General features: G+C 42.2%; 1 protein-coding gene across 26 annotated transcripts in view; it reads right to left on the bottom strand.

Moving 5' to 3' along the window:
• Positions 1-21183, bottom strand: part of LOC119029774 (formin-binding protein 1) — a 64283-nt gene that overhangs the window by 12025 nt on the left and 31075 nt on the right. For 3 of the 26 annotated variants that reach the window (XM_037116872.1, XM_037116875.1, XM_037116874.1), the window contains exons 5-14: positions 18629-18691; positions 16411-16515; positions 13675-13689; positions 11069-11197; positions 10115-10261; positions 7608-7799; positions 5801-5989; positions 2500-2592; positions 409-423; positions 96-131 (exon numbers count right to left, since the gene is read on the bottom strand). In XM_037116872.1, coding sequence (XP_036972767.1) covers positions 96-131; positions 409-423; positions 2500-2592; positions 5801-5989; positions 7608-7799; positions 10115-10261; positions 11069-11197; positions 13675-13689; positions 16411-16515; positions 18629-18691 — 984 coding nt within the window. The remainder of the gene's footprint in view (positions 1-95; positions 132-408; positions 424-2499; positions 2593-5800; positions 5990-7607; positions 7800-10114; positions 10262-11068; positions 11198-13674; positions 13690-16410; positions 16516-18628; positions 18692-21183) is intronic. The other 23 variants (XM_037116885.1, XM_037116886.1, XM_037116896.1 and 20 more) reach the window with 21 other exon arrangements.

Raw genomic sequence — 21183 nt, 5'->3', positions numbered from 1 at the left:
TATTTGTTACAAGGACGTACAATTTGTTTGAGACAAGGAGGACTACGAGACAAGACTACGAGACGACATACAAAACATAGAGTAAATCTGATCACCTCAATGAGATTCCGGACGTGGGAATTGAGTGTGATCTGCACCATAGAGACCACAGACACAGTTTGGGAGAGACATGACGTGAACACAACCACAACACAAACAACAAAATGACATGTAAATGAGACAACGACATGAGTCTGAGGTCCATCGTTGTGTCACAGCAAAAAAATCAAATTATAAACTTAAACCCAAGAGCACAACAAAAACAAAAAACGGCGTACAGATCGTTATTAACAATGTGTTACTGGGAGGACGTGACATGCGTGCTATGGTCATGCCGCTATGGTCGTGCAGTTATACGGTCATGCTTACCAGCTTGAGAGAAAGCTTCATGGGGGGAAGAGGAGAGAGAAATGGCGAGGAGCAGGAGAGAGAAAGAGACAACAGACAAAAGTCAACATCTGGAGAATATTGCGGCCATTCGTTTCATTTTCCTTCAAACAGAAAAGGTTGACATGTGTTTTATGATGACGCTTTGCTTTGCTAAACTTCACCATTTAAGGAAAAGAGGGTAAAAACGTCTGAGGGATTTTGGATTTATATGCTGGTCGTGCCATAAAAAAGCTTTCAGCGACAGTTTCAGCTATAAACCCCTTCCGCTCTTTTCTCGTGTGGTGAAGTTTAACATCTCTAACATGATGGATTAATGAAAAAATGAGAAAACAAGTTGGCGTAAAAAGGCCAACCTACTGCACAAGCATGGAGTACAGAATGAGGAAAACATTGAAGGGGAGACAGATGAAAATAAATGTAAAGAAAGAAGTAGAGGGAGGGTGGGCTACGACAAGGACGGATGTACCCTTTACTTCATGGTCCCTCTCTGCTGCCATTACAATGACACACAAGTGACAGCAGAGGGCGCCCAAAGCATGTATCACATCAGCAGATCCATACGTTGACATGGAGGCAGATACTGTACACAAGACAAGCTGGAGACACGCGTTGAAAACCAAAACAAAACTCACTTGTTGCACAGAAAATTCAATACAAATTCATCTGAAATCAAAGTGGCTAGAAGAAGGTCCAGAACGAACAAGAGCAATCATGAGCTAAAAGACAAGTGGAGTCAAAACATCAAAAGAAATGATGCTCAAAAAGCTTATTTGGAAAAAATTAGATGATTGACTTTAGAGAGGACACGGGTTTATTTTTTTCAAAAACAAAGAACAGTAGAGAGCAGGTTAACGACCGCTGGCTGGCTGGTAGAGCTGGAGCAGATGACTTGTAATCCTGTTATAGGCTCAGAGGCCGGTGCACTGAGGAGCTCGACTCACTTTAGTCCACTAATCGAGTCATCCACCTGGAATGCCCCGTTAAAGTCCTCGCTATGATGCCTTGTGATCCTCCCTCTCACAAGTGTGTAATTCTTACATGTTCTACGTGTGAAGCTTAACGAACAGAGCTCAAAAACACCACTTAATTCACACTTTTACACTGGTGCCCCTTGAGAGCCGCACATGATTGGTCCATCTGATGTACCGAATTCAGATTTTATAAAGTTTTTACTGATCACATCTGTTATCTAATGAACAGTTACACTTTTCCGGCACATGTTGTAGAAGCTATTATTTATGTCCTGGGTTGAAAAGACTGCCATTATTTCACTCGACAATCAGCAGCAGCCATTTTCAGCAAGTCCTAGTGGAGATAAAATGTGGTGGAGACATGTCTTCAGTGTCCTCAGTGTAAGTGACACCTGGTCCACAGATCTACCTGAACCCTTTCCAACCACCCAGACAGACACAGATATACAGGTATATTACAGCCCTTGAAGACAGAAAACACTGCTGCAGTATGGCACACTAGCACAAAGAAAGCCCTGGAGGGGGGAATTCTGGGTACTGTAGTCTGAACCCACACCCAAAGTGTGACAACACCTCATCCAATACTCCATCCAGTTAAGGGTGAGATTTAATTAGCGAGGAGGAGGGGGGGTGACTGCTGGGATGAGAAGCATCCTCACGCTCATGATCCCCCACAGCCTCAGGTGCTTGTGACACTTTGTGAATTGACCCCCATTAGATGCTCGGTGGGGAAGCCCTGAATCAGCCGCGAGCAACAACAAAACTTCAAGCCGATAACATGTGATGTAGGATGAAGTCGTCATCCTCTCTGATCATTCGCCCCTGATTCTACACGCGTCAGAGCCATGTGATCAATTCCGAGACAGGCACAGACACTAGCCTCCCTTGTGAGGACATTTAGCCTCGTTCACTGTGACGAACCATTTCCTGTGAATGTGTCACATGGCTGATTATCATTAATGAGGCTACTGTATGTGCTGTACATGGCTTTTACCAATCACACATTCAATATTCATTTGCACCTTGTACCTGCTCACGCTCACACACACGCACGCACACACACACACCGCTGGTACTCACGCCCGTCACACACACTTACAACATATTGCCTTGCTTCGAAAGCATATGTGGGTCGACCCAGAGTCCTCTTCATAAGCTCTTTGTGACAACTGAGCGAGCGCGGGGACTGCTGCTGTGGTGGTTGTCAGAGAAAACACAGAAAACAGCACTGACGACTTTAAGCTCTTATACTGTATATGGCCTTAATTTAACTCCCAAAACACATACGCTTCCTCTATTTCAGCCCACAAAGAACACATACGTACATACACAGCTTCTGTGGATGGATCAGACAGCTAATGTGCAGCACACAAAGACTCTCCTGCAGGGACAGACATCCCGCCACTGTGCATAGAGACACAACACCCCACCTCCACTGTCACAACTAATCCCTAATGTGATTTTATGTTCTGCTTGAAGGAGGTGGGAGCGGATTAATACAGTATTTTCTCAATTTTAAAGGATAAGTTCGTCCAAAAAAATCAAAGTTTCAGCATGATCAACTCACCTCTTTGCAGGCGGAAAGTCGGGTAAAGTTCTTCAGAGCCCACAAAACATTTCTGGAGCTTCACAGCAAAACAGAATCGCAGCATTCTCCTAAACTACTGAAGTAGGATGGGAATCAAAGACGAATCCTGAGGCCCAGAGTTATTTACACTCCTTTAAAAGCTGAAATCTTGACTGTGGCTGCTAAGCTGAACTGTTAGTGCACAACCTGCCAGCATACACTGGGAGTAAATAATGTCAAATCAATTTGGAATCTCAGCGCTTACAGATTCTTCTTGGGTTGCACTGAAGGACCTGTTTAGAGCTATTTAACGTGATTTGCTTTAAAGCTTTAGAAATATTTTGTGGGCTACAAAACTTAACCTGGCTTTCCATCAGCATGAGGTTGAGCAGACAATGACGGAATTTCTATTTTTGGATTGTCGATTGTCAAAGTCATACTTTAAGTCAGCTTTGCATCTTTTTTTCTGATACATCTAAACTTTTGCTAACAGGGTTTCTGCAGGATTGACTGAAGTTGTATGACTTCTTAATACCAGGTAGCATTTAACTGAATACCTGTGTTATGATCATACTGAGTTAGATCTGTTCTGTAACTGTGTCCTACATGAAAGTTGGAAATTTAGTTGACTGTAACTGTTGTTCTCACTTGCCTCATCGTCAATATCTATCTTTATTTTTATAATATCTTTTAGCCAGGCACTCTTCCTTAAATGCTTCCTCTGAGCATCTTTAATAATTTAAGCTGTATCTCCCTTATTGCATACCTGCACCTCAGCACCATGTGCTTGCTATGTGCTCTGAGGATTTAAATAAATACATGGATGAATACCAACCAAAATACAAAAGTATAAAAGAGTGCACAAACCTTTCACCTGTGCATTGACAGGTTTCTTAAAAAATGTTGACGATTCGAACACAATGTCCTTTCTCGGGACAAACTTAAGACATTCTCGCTAAGAGAAAAATGTACTTCCAAAATGTACTACGGTTAGAAAGCTTCTAATTCACTTAAGAGTCTCGGTTTTAATTGACAAAATTCAAACCCTGAGCTTCCAACCGTGCCCTGCAGATAACCCGTTAAAAATAAGCCTTTCTGCTCAAAATGATACTGTAGCACTGGGGATAAAGTGTTGCTAGTTAGCTCTGTTTGAGCAGATGGATGGAGGCCTGTTTGTGCAAGAGCTGAGGAATTGGCCTGACCTTCTACCAGCAGCTGTTCACAGGCATTTGCCCAAACTGTCTGTGTGTCAGTGAGGCAACGAGTGCTGGTGTCCCCAAAAGACTTGATGTTATTTTACTGGATTAACCATGCACCTTCTGTTTCCTCTGAGTTACCTATCATATATGTTAGACTTACTCCAAAAAGAAGGAAATATAATGAAAAACAACATCTATATACAAGAAAAACATAAACAGGTTACTGCCATGACAAATGAGGTGAAATATACTTAAATGTATTGTCATGAGATATGAGTATGAGTACAGTTTATGGATTCTACTCTGACAAAGTTTCTAACTTCTCATACATCCAAAAACATCATTCTTGTTCTCTAAAATGTTACGGTAAGGTCAAACTTCAATCTTTCTAATCTGTGTAGACTTGAAGACAATGCAACTGATTTAACTCTTTATGTTATTTTTTTATCACTCTTCTCAAATGCTGTTTCAGCACTTCCGCTTTCAGAAACGTGCACTTCCTGCCAGATCTGTGTGGCGCTAGAAAAAACACCCACTTCCCCTTTTTTTCAGCCGACCTTCAATCATTTCCTCTACGATATGCTCGCACACCGCGCGGCAGCACCGCATTGTTATTTCTTCTTTTCAGACGTCATGTTAGCACCAATTCATTTGAATGTTTTTACTTTGAGAAACCGCTGCCCTTTCAAAATATGAGTATAAACAAAAGCTATATTTGCCGGGTCAGGAAGGAAAACGTGAGTTACCGCCCAGTCCCGAGGTCAGGGAGAGCTGGAGGCTGCGAGTGCATTACAGGAAGGCGTGCTATGACCTGCACCGGCCCAGCAACTCCATTACAACACACACACATACTGGATGCTAGAAAGGGAACTGGTGATGACACCCATCAGGATCCTGAGCTGGTGCTGATAAAACCACCCTCTAGGAAGCCCTTGAAAACATGGAGTGACTCAGTCAGCCTGCTGCCACATCCACGACCCATTACCTTGCTCATATTGTGAGGTTTAACCCTCTTCTTGTGCAAAAAGAAACAAAACAAAAACAATCTGCCTCCAGCAGAGACTGCAGAGAAGTGCGCAGGGAGCAACTGCAGTCCCCATGCTGCTGCCAAGAGTGCTGTTGCTAATTTCTGTCAAAGTGGTGGTGGGGGGGTGGGGGTGAGAGGGGACTGTCGTTGTTGTGAGCACAGAGTTAATATGGAGGATGAGGGGACGAGATGGAGAGACTGCTTGTGAGTCAGACAAGTATCATGGATTCATAGTTATGCGCTACATAAGCATGCTAGAGAAGCAAAAAAGGCTGAACACTGTATGAGTGAAGGTTAGAAGCATGTTGTACTGCTGGTGGTGAAAATTTGGCAAAATTTAAAGGGAGTCCTGAACAGCAAAAAGTCCAAATTAAGTAACTGAGTTGTTTTCTAACTGAGGTCACATTGCCTACATGTAAAGACATTCAGTTACTGGTAACAGAGGTGTTATTAAATCATCTGCTATATTAGGATACCATGTAGGCATTGTGACCTTTGAGGCCTCTGTATCACTTCGCCCATACAGTGTTGCAGGTACACAGCTCAGACACAGGTGTCGAGACAAACACACACGTGCACAAAGCTTGCCGGGCAAACACACACTTACCCCTCGCCTCAGGCTCCGGAGGCAGTGCATTTTGGGTTTGGAGGTCATGAAGTCGTTGAGGCGGTGGGAGAGGGGCTCCTTGTGCTGCTTGGGAGACTGGGGGTCGTTGGGAACAGCAGAGGGTGAGGGCGGGGATGAGGCTGGGGGGGCAGGTGGGGGCTGGTGGGGGGACGTTAACAGGGACATAAGCTACCAGTAAGAGAAGGGAGCCGTGACGGAGAGGAGGAGGAGAAGGAGGAGGAAGAAGAGGAAAAACATGGAAGAAGAAGTAGAAGAAGGGGGCAAGAAGAATCCAACGAAAAAAAGACAAAAGGAGGAAAAGGAGGAGGGAACACAAAACGAAATAAATAAGCCTCCTACAAATATTAAAAAATAAACACACAACAGAAAACCCAAACAGAACATAAAAGACAACCGAAGGAATGTCAAACCTAGTGTATCAGTTGTTATGTTGTAAATAAATAAAATACAAAACATATAAAACATGAGAAAAACAGTTAAAAAGAAGAAAAACCAGAGTGAGAAGAAAGCGTGTTAAAAGCAAGCGGCTGCGACAAAGCGAACAGCAGAGAGTTTCAGTCAAAGCGCATGCAGGCGTCCATTTTGGAAATCCTTTCTCTCTCTTGTCTTTCCAGACCATGCCAGCTAGGACGAGAAATTCACCACATCCCCAAGGACAGCAGCAGCGGAATTTGAGGTCATCATCAGAGAAATCTAATTGCTTATCGCTGTCCTAAAACTTCTGATTGCATTATTCATCTACCGGTAGTGGAGGAGTTAGAGAGTGAAGCTGGAGTGATGATTCTTAGACACCAGACGATGCGCATGCATGGCCAAGTGATTCAGAAACCAGTTTTTCCAAGCGCAAACAGACAGAAATTCCTAAAAACACCCTGGATCTGTGAGGCAATAATAGTGCTTTGTACTGAATTATAATGCTTTACTTTGGTATGTGTTTCTTTAATGCTTGCATGCTTGTGTGTGAGTGTGCATGTACAGTAGAAATACCTTTCTGTACAGCTGTCTGTGCTCCCAAACACTCACTATAGAAAATAAGCCTGATTACATCAAGCAAATATGATAGGAACATACTGTTCTGCAGGCCTCAGTTTTGGGAGTTTGCATACTTCTCTCCCTCTCTCTCTCTCACACACACACACACACACACACACCCTATTACTCACTCATGCTCTCATCTAATGCAATATCAAAAGAGCCACCAGCCCACAGGACAGTCAGAGATCCGTTTTGCCGTTCAGAAGCAGGAAACCCAAGGAGGCTACTCGAGGCTGGTCGCCAGTGAATGGAAAACACGGTGAGGGGAGACTGTTATTTCAGATCGAGTTAATATCTGCCAGTTGAGTCCGTCCACAAGATGAAGGTAGAAATGCATTAGTGTGTGTTACGGAAGGAAGGCTCCCATAATCGGTGAGGGTGATTGCCGGGGGGAGGGGGGGGAACGGGTGGCGAATAATAATAACAACAAAAATGGCAAATAGTAACATGAACTAGCAACAAATTTCTTGAGCTTAAAAGAACAAAAAGTCAAAAAATCTACATGGAAATGAAACTAAATTAAACATATAGCCAGTGCTACAAATGAAACAGAAACTACAAATGTGACATTGAACACATATATTTCTGATAGCCACTGTATCACACAGACAGAGCCGCCATAACCTGACAGATACCCCTCCAGCCCTCCGACCCACCCAACAAAAATCTCCCCGCAGTGAAAGGTGACCTCCACAAAAAGCAATGAACGCTTGTGTGTGACTGGGGCTCTGTGAGAGTATTCATGCGTTACCTTGTTCTTGTTCTTAATGAAAGGCCACAGTTTGCCCTTGCTCTTGGTAGTAGGCTTCTCTTTGCCGTCTCTGGTGTTGGACAGGCTGGTTTCAGATGCCGTCCTCTTCATGGCCTGGCCGTAGTCCTCAAACTCAACGTCCCCCGGTGGCTCGAACCCGGACTTATAGGACTCCACAACCTGCTGCGAGTCCTAGTAGGTGGGGGAAAACATGTTGCAGCAATAAGTGACAGCCTTACCCTTGATACATCTTTTTTTTTTATTATTGTTCTTTGGCCATTTCATTAAAGAGGACAGCCTAGAGGGACGCAAGAAAATGGGATGTGAGAGCCACGGGATGATAGTCAGCAAACAGTAGGCTGTTGCAGCGAGGACACAACCTCTGTACATGAGAGCTACACAAGTTATCTGGGGGAAATACATACAATATCAAAATGTCATCAGTTTTTTCTAATATTGTATAGCCCCAATTTAAAAAGTAGTTTATTGAAAATATCAGTCGAAACATGTTCCGCCAAGCCTACACAGTCTTGAGAAATGATTCGGACTCCGATTTTTGTGGATGCTTAATGAGACACTTAACTTTAATGACACATATTTATAATTTTCATGCCAGATTTCCACAATTTAAACTTCACTGGGAAAATAGAGAAGAAGACAGTGACTAAAAAGGAAATGTTGTTGCCTGTTTCTTTAGATTGTCCAGGTAATCAGCAGGTCTGGACATAAGGTGCAATACAATAGAGGCCTGGTGACTCTCCTGTTTACAGTAGTTTTTTCACTGATAACACCTCATGAAAAGAAAGAGGGAGAGCGACTGACGTGTTCAGTTTGTGGGCCACAAAAGAAAGAGGAAAAGACCCAAATCTGTCAGGCAGGAGTTATGACAAAAACAATGAGGTCAGGGACACCGCCAGTCTCATCAGACACAGGAAGGAGCACATTAATCATGTCAAGTGTGCATCAGGCTATCTGAACTGATAAGAGCAGAAGAGGTCTGGTTTGAGTTAGGATCAGGGGTCACAGATCTGCTGCTGTGCACTCTATACACGAAAAAGACCATGAGAGGAAGAGGGAGGGAAGTGTTGCATGTGATCAGTTGTTTACTGCAGCAGCCAGTCACAGGCTGGAGGTTGGAGTCATCTCCCTGGAGCTGAGCCATACACACGGCTAGACATTCTCACACACACACACACACACACACACAGATTATGCGATCCCTGGGGATGGACTTGTTTTTTTGTCGTACGAGCAAACAGCCAACATGTGACATCTCCATATATCACACTACTCATTTTCTCTTGAACGTAGGCGAAGGCTGCCTTCTATTTCAACATCCAAATAATAAATAAATATGAGCCATGGGACAGATGCTACGCCAGCGCCTGCATAATAGCTCCATGGAAGAGAGTCAACTGAAATAGAGAGGTTCCCCGGAACTCTATTCAACAGAAGTTCTAGACTATAGGAAGCACAGTGATTCAACTTCCTTCTGTTTCTGTGATAGGTGGGGACAGTACAGAACCCGTTGAACATTTTGGGGAATTTACCTTATTCGCCTTCCCGTGTTACCACTCTTATATCTGTCCATAAAATATAAGGTTACAGCCATCAGTCGTTAGCTTAAAGTTGCAATATGTAAGAACTGGCCACCTGTTGCTTTCAATCTCCAAACAAATAGGTGGCAGCGTATCACCACGGCAGCACCTAACTGCTAATGACTGTAGCCACGGTTAGCTAGTTAGCTAAACCCCTGCAAAAGAAAACAGCTGTTGATTTGTTTACGGTTGTTTCTATAGCAACCAGGTTAGTTTTAGAGTAACTCACAATTTTCAGCATGCATGTTGCTAGGTTGGAGTTGTTGTTTCCTGTGGAGACGGGGATTTTGCAAACAGTCAGATAACAACAGAGGAGGACAATGCCGCCTCAAAAGCTCTGCCAATTGCAGGCTTTATACCAACAGTCTACATCTGGTGAGTCAGACTATACGGTGAGTAATACATCAAGTCCTTTCATCCTCCGTTGCAACGGTTCTCCTCAGACTTTCAGCATCATAAGGCTGAAAATCAGACTGTCGCAGCTCTTAGCTCATTTGTGGAACTGGAGAGGAAATCTTTCATGTGTTCATATGGAACTTATTTGTCATTGATTGCTGAGGGGTGACTATGTCCTGTATTTTTAGGCGACACAAAGTCCTAGGAGTCGCTTTACGACAAAGGGGAGGCCGACACATAAATTGAATTATTGTTGGTTTAGTTATTATTTTCCTCCAACAGCATTTTGTTGTTCACAGGTGGCCTGTTTTTATTTTCAAAAAGGCCCTCAAAGACTTCCAACCCAATGACACACTTGTTGCTCAGATGAAAGCTTAATCGGTCGTCTGTGGGTTGTGACTGACACCCTGGCTGAGTGAGTAATATGTCCCATATGGTGGTGTGTGTGTGTGTGTGTGTGTGTGTGTGTGTGTGTGTGTGTGTGTCCATATATATCTCAGTCTGCATACTCACAGTCTTGGGCTCGATGGACTCAGCGGCTTTCGTCATGCCATCTAAACATTTCCCCACGATGGGCAGCACTTGGCGGTCCACGTCTGCAAACGTCTTCATGCACACGCCTAGCCTCTCGATTCTTTTCTCCTCCATGTCTTGAAGTTTCTGCGAAAAAAAAAAGCAGGCATGTTCTTATGTAATTATGAGTTTTACTAGCTTATGCTGAAGACTAAAAGTTGGGTGTTGTTTGATAAAGAGCATCAAAGACTTGTCATACCATCTGGGAGATCTCTTATGCACTTGACATTGTTTTAAAGGTTTGACCTAAAGACAGTTATTTGTATTTCATACTGTACACACCAAATTGCTTATACAAAATAACCTCACTCCTCACAATGGCAGCTCAGCGTTTCTCACATGTTTAGGATTTATTTTTAGCGGTGGACCCTGAGGGAAGTGGGGGTGGTGGGCTGCAAATTAACTCACTAATGATTGCACATGAATGCACCATTCTGGCATACTTTTCAATCAGTCTGCACTCTTAGCTGCACAGAGCTTTTAAAGGCAGAGAGGATAAACAAAAAAACATTAAAAAATATGTATATTTCTTAGTGGAGGAAAACTGGGTGTTGACCTAAATACATTTTAGAGATGTTTTGATACCATCTTTTCCTTCCTGATACCAATTCTAATGCCTGGAGTAGAACAAATACATACATCATTATTATTTTTTAACAGCTGTATACTATTTACCATGTAGTATGGTTATATAATAATATGATTGCTATAATTGCTACAAATTACAAATGTAAGTTTGCTGATTAATGCTCGAAGTTGCTCAAGCCATTTGTCGTTTTTATCAGAGCACTCAAATTTAATGTGTGGGAAACATCGGTTAATAATTGGTTTGTGTAACAACAATTATCTGCAACAGCAACACAATGGAAATAGGCCATATGTTTTAATATTTACCTGGAATATGTTGGGGATAATTGTAAAGTAATGTTCGTTCTGCTCCTGGTTGAACTTCTGCAGGTAGGAGGAGTAATCGCTCTTACTATCAGCAGCCATCTGGTGCCTCATCTGAGCTTGCTGTCGTGCCTGAAGGGGAAAAAACACACAAAGCAAACGTGCACATCAGAGACACACTCTCCTCACTAAACGTCAGTGTCCCCTGATTAACAGACATATGGGTTACACACACACACGTACACACACGCACACACACGCAGTCAGGGCATCAAAATCTACATGAGTTGACACATTTGTGCATACGAGTGTTCATGCATGCACACACATAAACATGAAGGTCGTGGGCGCGTGGCCACAGGTGCAAATCCAAGTCAGCCGGCAGCAACAGCCATTGGCATTTGACCGTAGAGTATGTGGGCCAGGACAAACATATATCAAGAGAAACAACAGCCTGCACTGATGGAGGGATTTGGATTTTGATTGCCCGCCCAGTCTGGACTATCTCTGCAGTTGATAATGTTGATTATTTTAAGCTAGTTCAGTCTGAGGGGGTTAAGGCAGGCAGTCAGAAACGCAGCAGGAGCAGCCTATTACGGATCCAAGGCAAGCAGATGGAGATGAGATTATCTCAGCTAGACAGCATGTGGGGTGTGTGTGTGTATGTGTGTCTGTATAGCTAAGTACTCATATCTGCTTCCTCTGAAGCCTGTCCACATGTAAAAACTGTTTTAATTGGGTCATTTTTAACAAAGGGTCGCCTTTTGAACCCCTGATTACATTTAATCAACTGGATGCAGATGCACAGAAAAAAAACTGAGCAGTAGAGGGAACATAACCCTGATGTGTCATAGTCCTGAGGGAAACATTTAAAGGACCTTGTCCAGTTCTCACCCACACACCACTCTGAGTCTCTCATACTCACATATGGGTAAGTAATAGATGACATAGTAGATGAAGAGGAGGACATCGGAGCGGAGACGCTCGTCAGACACAAAGGTACATTATTTCCAGCACAGGAGGGGTGACAGCTAATACTTTGGTGGAAAATGATCGTCACAGCCTTTTAAAAAAAATAAGGAATGTGAAATCCAGACAAAAGCTAAAAAGCACATGTGAAAGACCAGCTGTTTGAGATCTACGTGAGGGCCTGTGAGCATGCATTTGTGGGTATGTGCTGCTGTGCTGGTGTAGCCGGTGCATGCACGGTGTTGGGTAATGATGATGGCACACATCATCTCCATGGTAACTTGGCAGATTACGAAACCTCGTAACAAGCTGCTCTGCCTGCAGCCACATCCAGCACATCCTGTTGTCAGTTTCTGGAAATTACCTGTGTATTTTCTGTTAGTCATACCAAAGTGTGACAACACATAAATTTGCATCTGTTAGGGATCGATCAGTGTGTTTTTTTTCTCTCAGTAATGGAATATAACTACTTATAGAATGGAATTTACACAAGTACTGTACAGTTTTGAGGTGTTTTACTTGATGACATCCACTCTACTGTTTTCACAGGCAAACACTGATAATCTAAGTCAATATTTGCTTTGTAGTTTGCATGTCACATCAGAGTCTAAGTTGAACATTTTGAAAGTGATTTACTTTATTGGCAAAGGAAAAAAGAAAATCTGATGATAAATAAATACATACACCTCATAGTATTTAGTATATACATACATGTAAATATATGTAAAATGTACTTTTACACGGACTTCTGATACTTAAATACATTTACTGCCAAAATTTTACTTTTGTAGTGCATTTAATATAATACAGTTTTGTCTTTAGACTTTTACTGAAGTACTATTCAAATGGGTAAATCATTTTTACTAAGCAATATTTAAGCACAATATCCTTACTTTTATTCAAGTATGAACTATTAAAATGTGTACTTGTACTTGAGAACAAGTAATTCCACAACATTTTGGAGGCAACTATTGTTCTTTTTTATCCACCACATTTATTCAGTTACTTCCGTTACTTCTTACTTTGCAGGCTCAGACTATCAACTGTTATTAGGCTACTGTTCAGCACGTGTTACCAATGAGATAATGTTGTGGGTGGGATAATTAGTAAGAACAGACAGTGGGGAGGCAGCTGCATCAGAGCCAAAGTAGCATCCTCTTAAATGAAATTAATTTAATCGACAAACAAAGAAAAAAAATGTGATTCTTTCTATCTATCTATCTATCTATCTATCTATCTATCTATCTATCTATCTATCTATCTATCTATCTATCTATCTATCTATCTATCTATCTATCTATCTATCTATAGCACTGTGGAACAAAAAAGAAACTTGGAATGAAAGTTGGAATGTAAGCTGTCGTGTTACGCAACATATTCAGCATTTCCTCATTTACATTTCGTTACATCACACATATAAACCTCAGGCTGAGGAAGTGTTCGGCTGCAGACAGCGAGACAAGAAGCCACTGTACGAGGGAGCAGATCACAGTCAGACAGGACAGGGCGTGTTAACAGGGACCCGGTCGAGACCGTGTGTTAGACTGCACAGGAGAGCGTGTTTGTGTGTTTATCAAGACACGAGTCGAGACAGTGTGTGTTCCCACAGACGTAACGAACTCTCTGATCGCTGGACCTACCTTGTGGGAACTTCGCTTCAAGGCATTGCATAAAAATAAATATACAAACACACACACACACAAATAGAGGATTGTTAGCCGTTTCCAGCTAAACAAGAAGTTGCCATAGATGCACTTCCTGGACCACCAGGCGTGTCGTCATTTGAAAAAGGGAAGTTGGTATCACAGTAAACAAACACAACCACCACTGAATTATGGGCACTGTGAACCGCTGTAGAGCCGGAACAGAAGTGAGCGTGTGTGTTGCATGTTATTTTCTAATGCTTTCTGACATCTTTACAAATCTGGGAGTGAGTGTGAGGGCCAGGGGTCCCTCAAAGAACTGTGACAGGCTTTGTGGATATCTGGGCTGTGAATCCTAAACCCCAAATTGAGGGATTTGTTTTCCAGAGGAGGAGAGGGAACACTTAGAGGTTTGCTCCAGCTGCAGAGAAAACCGCAATACCTCAGCCTGAACAAACAGCAGCTTCTCTGCATTACAGAGGGACATCTCATCACGGACAAAACCTCCTGGAGCTTAAATAAATAAATTATCACAGATTCTTTTTTATCATTACTGACAGGCAACTTCACTGAGAAAGTTAATATATCATTGTCACTTAAACTCCCTATTACTTTGTCATTTACCATACTTAAGTTCTGTCCAACCCAGACCTACTTATACCCAAAGGCTTTAACCAAACAAGGCTTAGTTTGTGACATGTCATTGCTTCCGGTGATGAAGCACAGTTGCCTCTGCAAAAACATGTTGAGACACATGATGTGTTCTTTTCTGGGGCTTCAACCACATTTATTTCTTTACAAACCAAACACTATGAAAATTACACTTTCCCTCTTTTTCACTTTCAAAATGATGTAGCCATTGTGTGCTTTTACAATCGACATGCTACTGAGCTAAAGAAGTCTTAACACCAAGCTTGCGGAGGAGTGATGTGCCATCGCAGCTCGAGCATCTAAAACCACAGACAGAATCACAAAACTGACAGATGATACGAACACAGACACCCCTTCTTTTGTCATACTTCCGCACAAACTGATCAAGAATCAAGTTACAAAATCCCAGCTGACAGACTTGATGCCACAGATATAACATGGTGTGGGACCAAGATCCAATCATCTGATCTTCAGGGAATCAGATCTTTTCTATTACAACTTCTTCATTTCTGAATAATGGAAATGCGAATAGGTGAAAAAGAGAAGTCTTCAGAAAACCCACACAGAAAGAAATAGCAAATGAGAAAGTGATTATTTTTGGCCGTGATCTATACATCAGCATGCAGGGTGAGACACTAAAAGCCCACATATTCATGATGAATATAAATGTAGCAATGTTTGCCACAACTTGTTATTGTATGGTCTGCTTAAAGTCCAAAAAGAGAGTGATTCGTGGGTTTTAAAGCTGTGAAAAGTGTTTCTTAAATCAAAGAACAGTACAAATTTGTTTCAGCCCATAAACCACAATTCTAATGCTGCATACCATTTTGTCACACGTAACAAAGGCCTCTGGATTTACTTCCAAATTTCATCACAACCACTAGCATAATATGGCAGTTAAATCTGGCACTTTCTTGCTTTCAAGTCTTTATTTCATACTCAGCGTCAGAGAATCTTTAAAGCTGCAACAGGGACTGACCTGAATTTGTTTTCCAATGGCATGAACAATCCACGGATTAATCGTCGACAGAAATGTAAATAAACACATAATGCTGAAAAAACCATCTGCATTTTTTAAAAATCTAACATATCAAGGAGGTGTTTATATTATCACAGTTACACTAACTAAATGAGAGTAAGGAAATACAGCAGTGAATATTGTGTATGAGTCTTTCATGCTTGAATAAATGAAATAACTGTAATCAGACACAGCACCGCTCTTGTTCTGAGACTAGCTTCTTGAGCTGCTGTACCGCGTCTTTCCAGTTGAGTTCGGTGTTAGCCTAAGCCTGTTGTAGCTCTTTGGCTGTACTTCCAGAGCGCAGAAAGGCTCTTTATTCCAGCCTATATTTGCATAATAATCGGGTCTGAACTGTGTCAACTCTGAGCCTGAGCTCTGCACCAACAGCTGATGATGCAGCAGGAGCACGCGCCGCTGACCCATGGTGCCTTGCGGGCGTGGGAGCCGTGTGGGTTAAAGGCTGAGATTTTGAGGGGCTCTTTTAATTGGTTATGACAACAGGAAATTACATCATCTACAGGCCCAAGGGGGCTCTGGTCTGCAAGGCCTGAGAATCGCATGAACGCTGCATGTGATTTATTGGAGAGGACGTATAATCACAGAAACACCAAACTGTATATTTAAAAAAGCCAACTGATGTGTATAATCCACAACACACATAAAAACACACACAAGCACCACCACGAACACACAGTCCTGTCTGTTGCTAAGGCCCATTCAGCACAGCAGAGTGTTTGGTGGCTGGTCTACAGTGATAATGAGGACTTGGTGCTGCTATCAGCTTTGTTTAGCAGCAGATCACTGTGCTGCTGATACAATGCCAGCTTTTACACACAGCCACTGGCAACAAACACATGGTCACTCAATCTTTGCTGGGCTCGGTGGCATGAGGAGTCAGGGCAAAGAGGGGGGAACAAAATGTAAAAAGGAAATGGCGCAGGAAAGAGGAGGGTGCGAAGGTGGGATGGTGAGGAAGGCCAGGCAGTAGTGTTAAGCATTGGAGGGTATAGGACAAGCTTGTGTGATTGGTGGCTTCTTCACGGTGCTGAGATGACACATACCTTTTCCACGTCAGCCTTAGTCACGTTAATGTCAGCATCCATCTTTTCAAAGTATTGCTGCGCTCTGTCTGCCTCTTTACAGTCCCTCTCAAACTTTCTTTTACACTGTGAAAGAGAGAATCGAACATGATCAGTCAGTGAATCAGTCATTTTCAGCCATGAGACAATATACAACTTGACCTTTTAAATAAGCATAGTAATGAACGTCATAACATGTACATATGCGTCATATGGATTTCAGGGACAGCATTGTGTGCAACAGAGGTCAGTCTGTCACTGACACAGCAGTGAAGCCTGTAGCTTGCAGATTAAACAAATGTTCATAGTGGTCATTTGTGTACAGAAAAACAAGCATTCATCCAACCCTCTTTCGACCCCTCTAGCTGAACAATCAGTGTTTGTTGGGCCAGCGTGCACTCTGAACTATGCCTATCTGCCCCACACACAATGGGATCTTTGAACGCAGAGAAGTTTGAGGAGGACAAGGCAGTTATGCTTCTCTCTCACACTCTTTCTCTCCCCCGTCAAAGGGGCCAGGCGGAGATAAGAAGTGGTGTTCTGTGCAATCTCTCCTTTAGCTCCTTCATGAAAACACAACCACTCCTGAATCTTAGTCTGGCCTACGTGTACTAGAGACGACTAAAAGAATCCACAGCTGAAGTGCAAGTGAAACTTAGTTTTGTATTTCTGTTTCTACTTCTACTTATCAGATCCTTCAAATTTTTTGCATTCTTAGCCTTCCATTCAAGGCGAGGATAATGTAAATCATGCAAAAGATTTTCTCATTATGTATCTTTCATAACTCCATCCAGACGTAAAAGGCTGTCCTCTATATTCTTCCTGTACTTAAAACGCTGCCCTGTTTCCATTTCGAGCAAAATAAATAGTACATTGTTTGTTTCTGGTAAGGATTGAACAGGAGGTCCCTCAGGGCTTTGTGACCGGCCCGCTGTTGATGTTTTCCTCTCCAGTTAGAGCAGCATTGTTTGCCACCTCCTGTATGTGCTTTCACTGATTATATATTCGATAGTCACATGGTTCCTCCTTAAGTGTTGCAGCATGTGCTTTCGTATAACTTGATGTTGATGTTGACGACTAATTGTAAAGCCTTGAGTACTTAAGGTCAAAAGAAAGAAAGACAATCGCTGCACAGTTTAACATGGATGTTTTTTCCTTTATTCTGCAATGGTAGACCTGGATGTGTGATTTAAAGTACACCGACAGCAACTTGAAGACTACAGCTAAAATGTAGTTACTGTATTTTTTTGTGTACTGCATTATATGTGATGACGAAGGTAAGGTTTGGATAAAATCATGAAAAATAACAACAAAATACTGATATAAAAAAAATCAAGCAACCTTCTCAAGCTTGCACAGACTCTACAAATGCCTATGGATTGCATCACTGACGTTTGCCCAAACCTTCGCTGTTGGGAGGGGCAGAGATAATGCTTGTTTGTGCTGTGCATACTTCATCGCTGGTAGCTTTGTGGCTACTAGCAAACTATTTCCTCACTTAGTAACATAAAAGTTAATGTTTTCTCTTTCCTTTGCTGGAGTTTGTACCACTGTCATTATGCATCAACACGTAGCAGCAACAACAACAAACTTTCCTCTATCTCGTCCATTCTGCTTTTCACTTCCTCTATCTCGATTTCATCATCGGAATTGGAGAAAGTAGCTCAGATGGCCAGATGGTTTCAGGTTAGGGTTAGGGTTAGGACCAACAAAAACTGATTAAAGATCTAAACAGAAACTTTGAGTTGCAAATAAATACAATGATAAACCTAACTGAATTTAATAAGGGACTCGAAAGGATTCAGATTTGTAATTAGATATGCTTTCAAACCTCAACCATAGTCAGAATTTGATATTATACAAATGAAATGAAATGTAACTATTGCATTAGAGTGAACACATATGAACTGATATTTGGTATTTACTTGTTGTTCCAACCCAAATGTATTGTATAACTATTGTATAATGTATAACATATTCAAAAATGCAATCCACTGTACTGTTGTAAATTACACTATAATTATAAACAACTACAGTAAAAATGAAGTTGCAGTGGAGCTTTAGTGATAGAGCCAACTGCAAAGCTAAGTCATGAGATCATTGGTGATGACATGAGGTATTGTGTTCTAGTTTTGTCTCACTTGAGCCAAAACTGTGACCAATGGGCAACTGGTTCTGCACATTGATGGGGATCACTTACCGATTCCAGCTGTTTCCACGAGCTCTCGATGTGCTGCTGTGCCTTACGTCCATCATGGAAGTGCTGTCAGAGGAGCAGGGGAAGGGAAAAAAAAGCATTAGAAATATCACCAGACTATTCACAAGCTTAGGGGATTTAAAAGTAGGTGAACCTGACCTTGACATAGTCAGGATAATAAATTAGAAGCAGCTGGAATGAGGGTCTCAACCATACCACTAAATACTATGAATATTACTCACTCACTGACAGTATTAATGTGAACTGAGAAAGTAGGGCAAGTTCAAATAGACACTATACTGCAGCTACATTAAACATTATGAGCACAGGCTTAACTCTCAGAGATTTATATATGCTGGAGCAAATGGCTGTAAATCTATTTGATTGAAGATCAACCAGATCACAGCCCACCAGTTCAACACAGGTGCACCAACATTGTGTTTAACAGCTCCACAGAAAAAGTGTTACAATTTCAACATTCATTCAACACCAACACTAAAAAGCAACTGAAAGAAGGCTTTATACTAAGCAGAGATTCCAGGGAAATTAAAAAACAGGTCAAACATGCTGCAGATCAAGTAACAATGACAAGCAAGGGACCAATAACTGTGTGGTAAAGCCGAACAGACGCTGCTTTTATTAAGCGACAAAGTCACATGTCACGGTGCCAACGGCAAGGTTTGTGTTGGGAAAAAAAAGTCCTAAGAGAGTGAGAGTGAGTGGAATCTGCACAGCTCTCTAACAAGGGAACTCAAAACAGAAGAGACTCGATACAAGAAAATGTATTTAGTCTAAAAGACAATGAACCATTTGTCAGCGGGAAGACACTCAATCTTATCTATTTAAAGCAAATCTCAATGTCTCAATTCTTGTCACCTAAACTGAACTTTTAGTGTTACTTAGCATCTATTAGTATGTAAGCACACTAAAATAAGATGGATGATAAGAATGGTGAACAATATGTTTGACATCAACATGGTAACATTGCAATTGTAAGCATTTAGCTCTTTTGTAGAAAAAAATCAACCATTGTCCTGACAGTAATGTTTGATACTGCCCCTGAGCAAAGTGGATATACAGTACCACTAACACGACAGTTACAACTCTTAGATGAGAAAGTAGGATAAGAAACAGCAAAAGAAGAACGGATAAAGTCAGAACAAGTGTTGGACATGGAGTGAGAAGCTTACAGGAACAAACCAGGAGATAAAACAAACACTGAGGAGCCAGATATTGTAATCTATGGGGAGTCAGACAGGTCACAATGGATTCTGGCACCGTCAAGTGTGGCACATCAGACAAGGCTAGGTGGCAGCTGCTGGTTCTGAACTCACACAGCACATACGCTGTGTGTTTTTGTAAAGGCCTGGCTTGGCCTATCTCGCTCAGGGGGACTACAGCACTTGGCCCTGAGGCATAGCTCTCTGTATGGATCACAGCCAACTTCCCTGGAAACATAGAGCACCACTTTTAAACCGTTGTTGTTTGGAAATTAGACTGTGATTACTCATAAAGCATACAAATAATTCCTACGTTGCCTGTCGTCACCTTAATCTGCTAAAGAACCCCAAAAGAATTAAATGAAAATGACTCCAAGGCTTGACTGTCAATTAGGTATCCCCTGGCTACAGAGACTGCGGAAGCGAGGGTCAGTAGCTGAGCTGAATATCGATGCTGCCATTCAATAACGGACACAGGCCGTTACAAAGAACAGAAAGCTTTTGCTTGCACTTCTCATGTGTTTCAGCTCCTTGGAAAGGCACAAGGAAGTCCTCAGTATTCTCTGTGCTAACTCCAACACAGGCAAGAGATGTGAAATTAAGAGGCCTGGAAGGTTAATCTCACCTGCATAAAGCTGAACATGAGAGAGGTTAGTGAGAATGTGCTCTGGTTTACCTCAGGCACTCGCACTTCTCATTTCCCAAGGTTTCGAGGGAAGCTGAGTAGAATGAGGAAGCGCTCCACTGTTTCGGGGGAAGTATTCAAGCTCAAAAAGAGAATGGGACAGTGTGGAAGAAGTCCTGACAAACCAACGGACTTTATAATCAAGAATTTGCCTTTTCCAACTGCTGTGAAGACCCTGACCTTCAAATTCCTGTTTGACAACAGCATTGAAAGTAATTTCAGCTAAATGATAAGACAGAGCGAGGATGCCATGAAGCCTTCTCTCAACATGCAGCACCAGACTGTGACATCATTGTTACTGTGGAGAACGCTTTCAACCAAATATTTGTCTCCATAACAACATATCTGAAAAATATCCAGCATCTCATGCGTTCTGCATCAACAGATCTTCTATCACCACGCAGATAAACAAACTGCGCTGACACGGTCTCCCAAACAGCTCCGCCATTTTCCACAAGATCCTGCTGGAGGATGTTTGAGCTCACTTGGTTTCAAACACGATAAAAAAGAAGTGCATCATTGTTTCCAGCCATCTGTGATGCAGGTATAGATGCTGCAGCCATGTAGCCAGATGTTCTGCAGGGTTTAGATACAAAGGCTGCAGAGATGCACCCGGGCTGACGAAGACCAGACAGAAACACCCCGTCTTTTCT

The sequence above is a fragment of the Acanthopagrus latus genome, chromosome 12 (genome assembly GCF_904848185.1).
Source record: "Acanthopagrus latus isolate v.2019 chromosome 12, fAcaLat1.1, whole genome shotgun sequence".
NCBI lineage: Eukaryota > Metazoa > Chordata > Actinopteri > Spariformes > Sparidae > Acanthopagrus > Acanthopagrus latus.
This window is presented reverse-complemented; position numbering and strand designations above follow the sequence as displayed.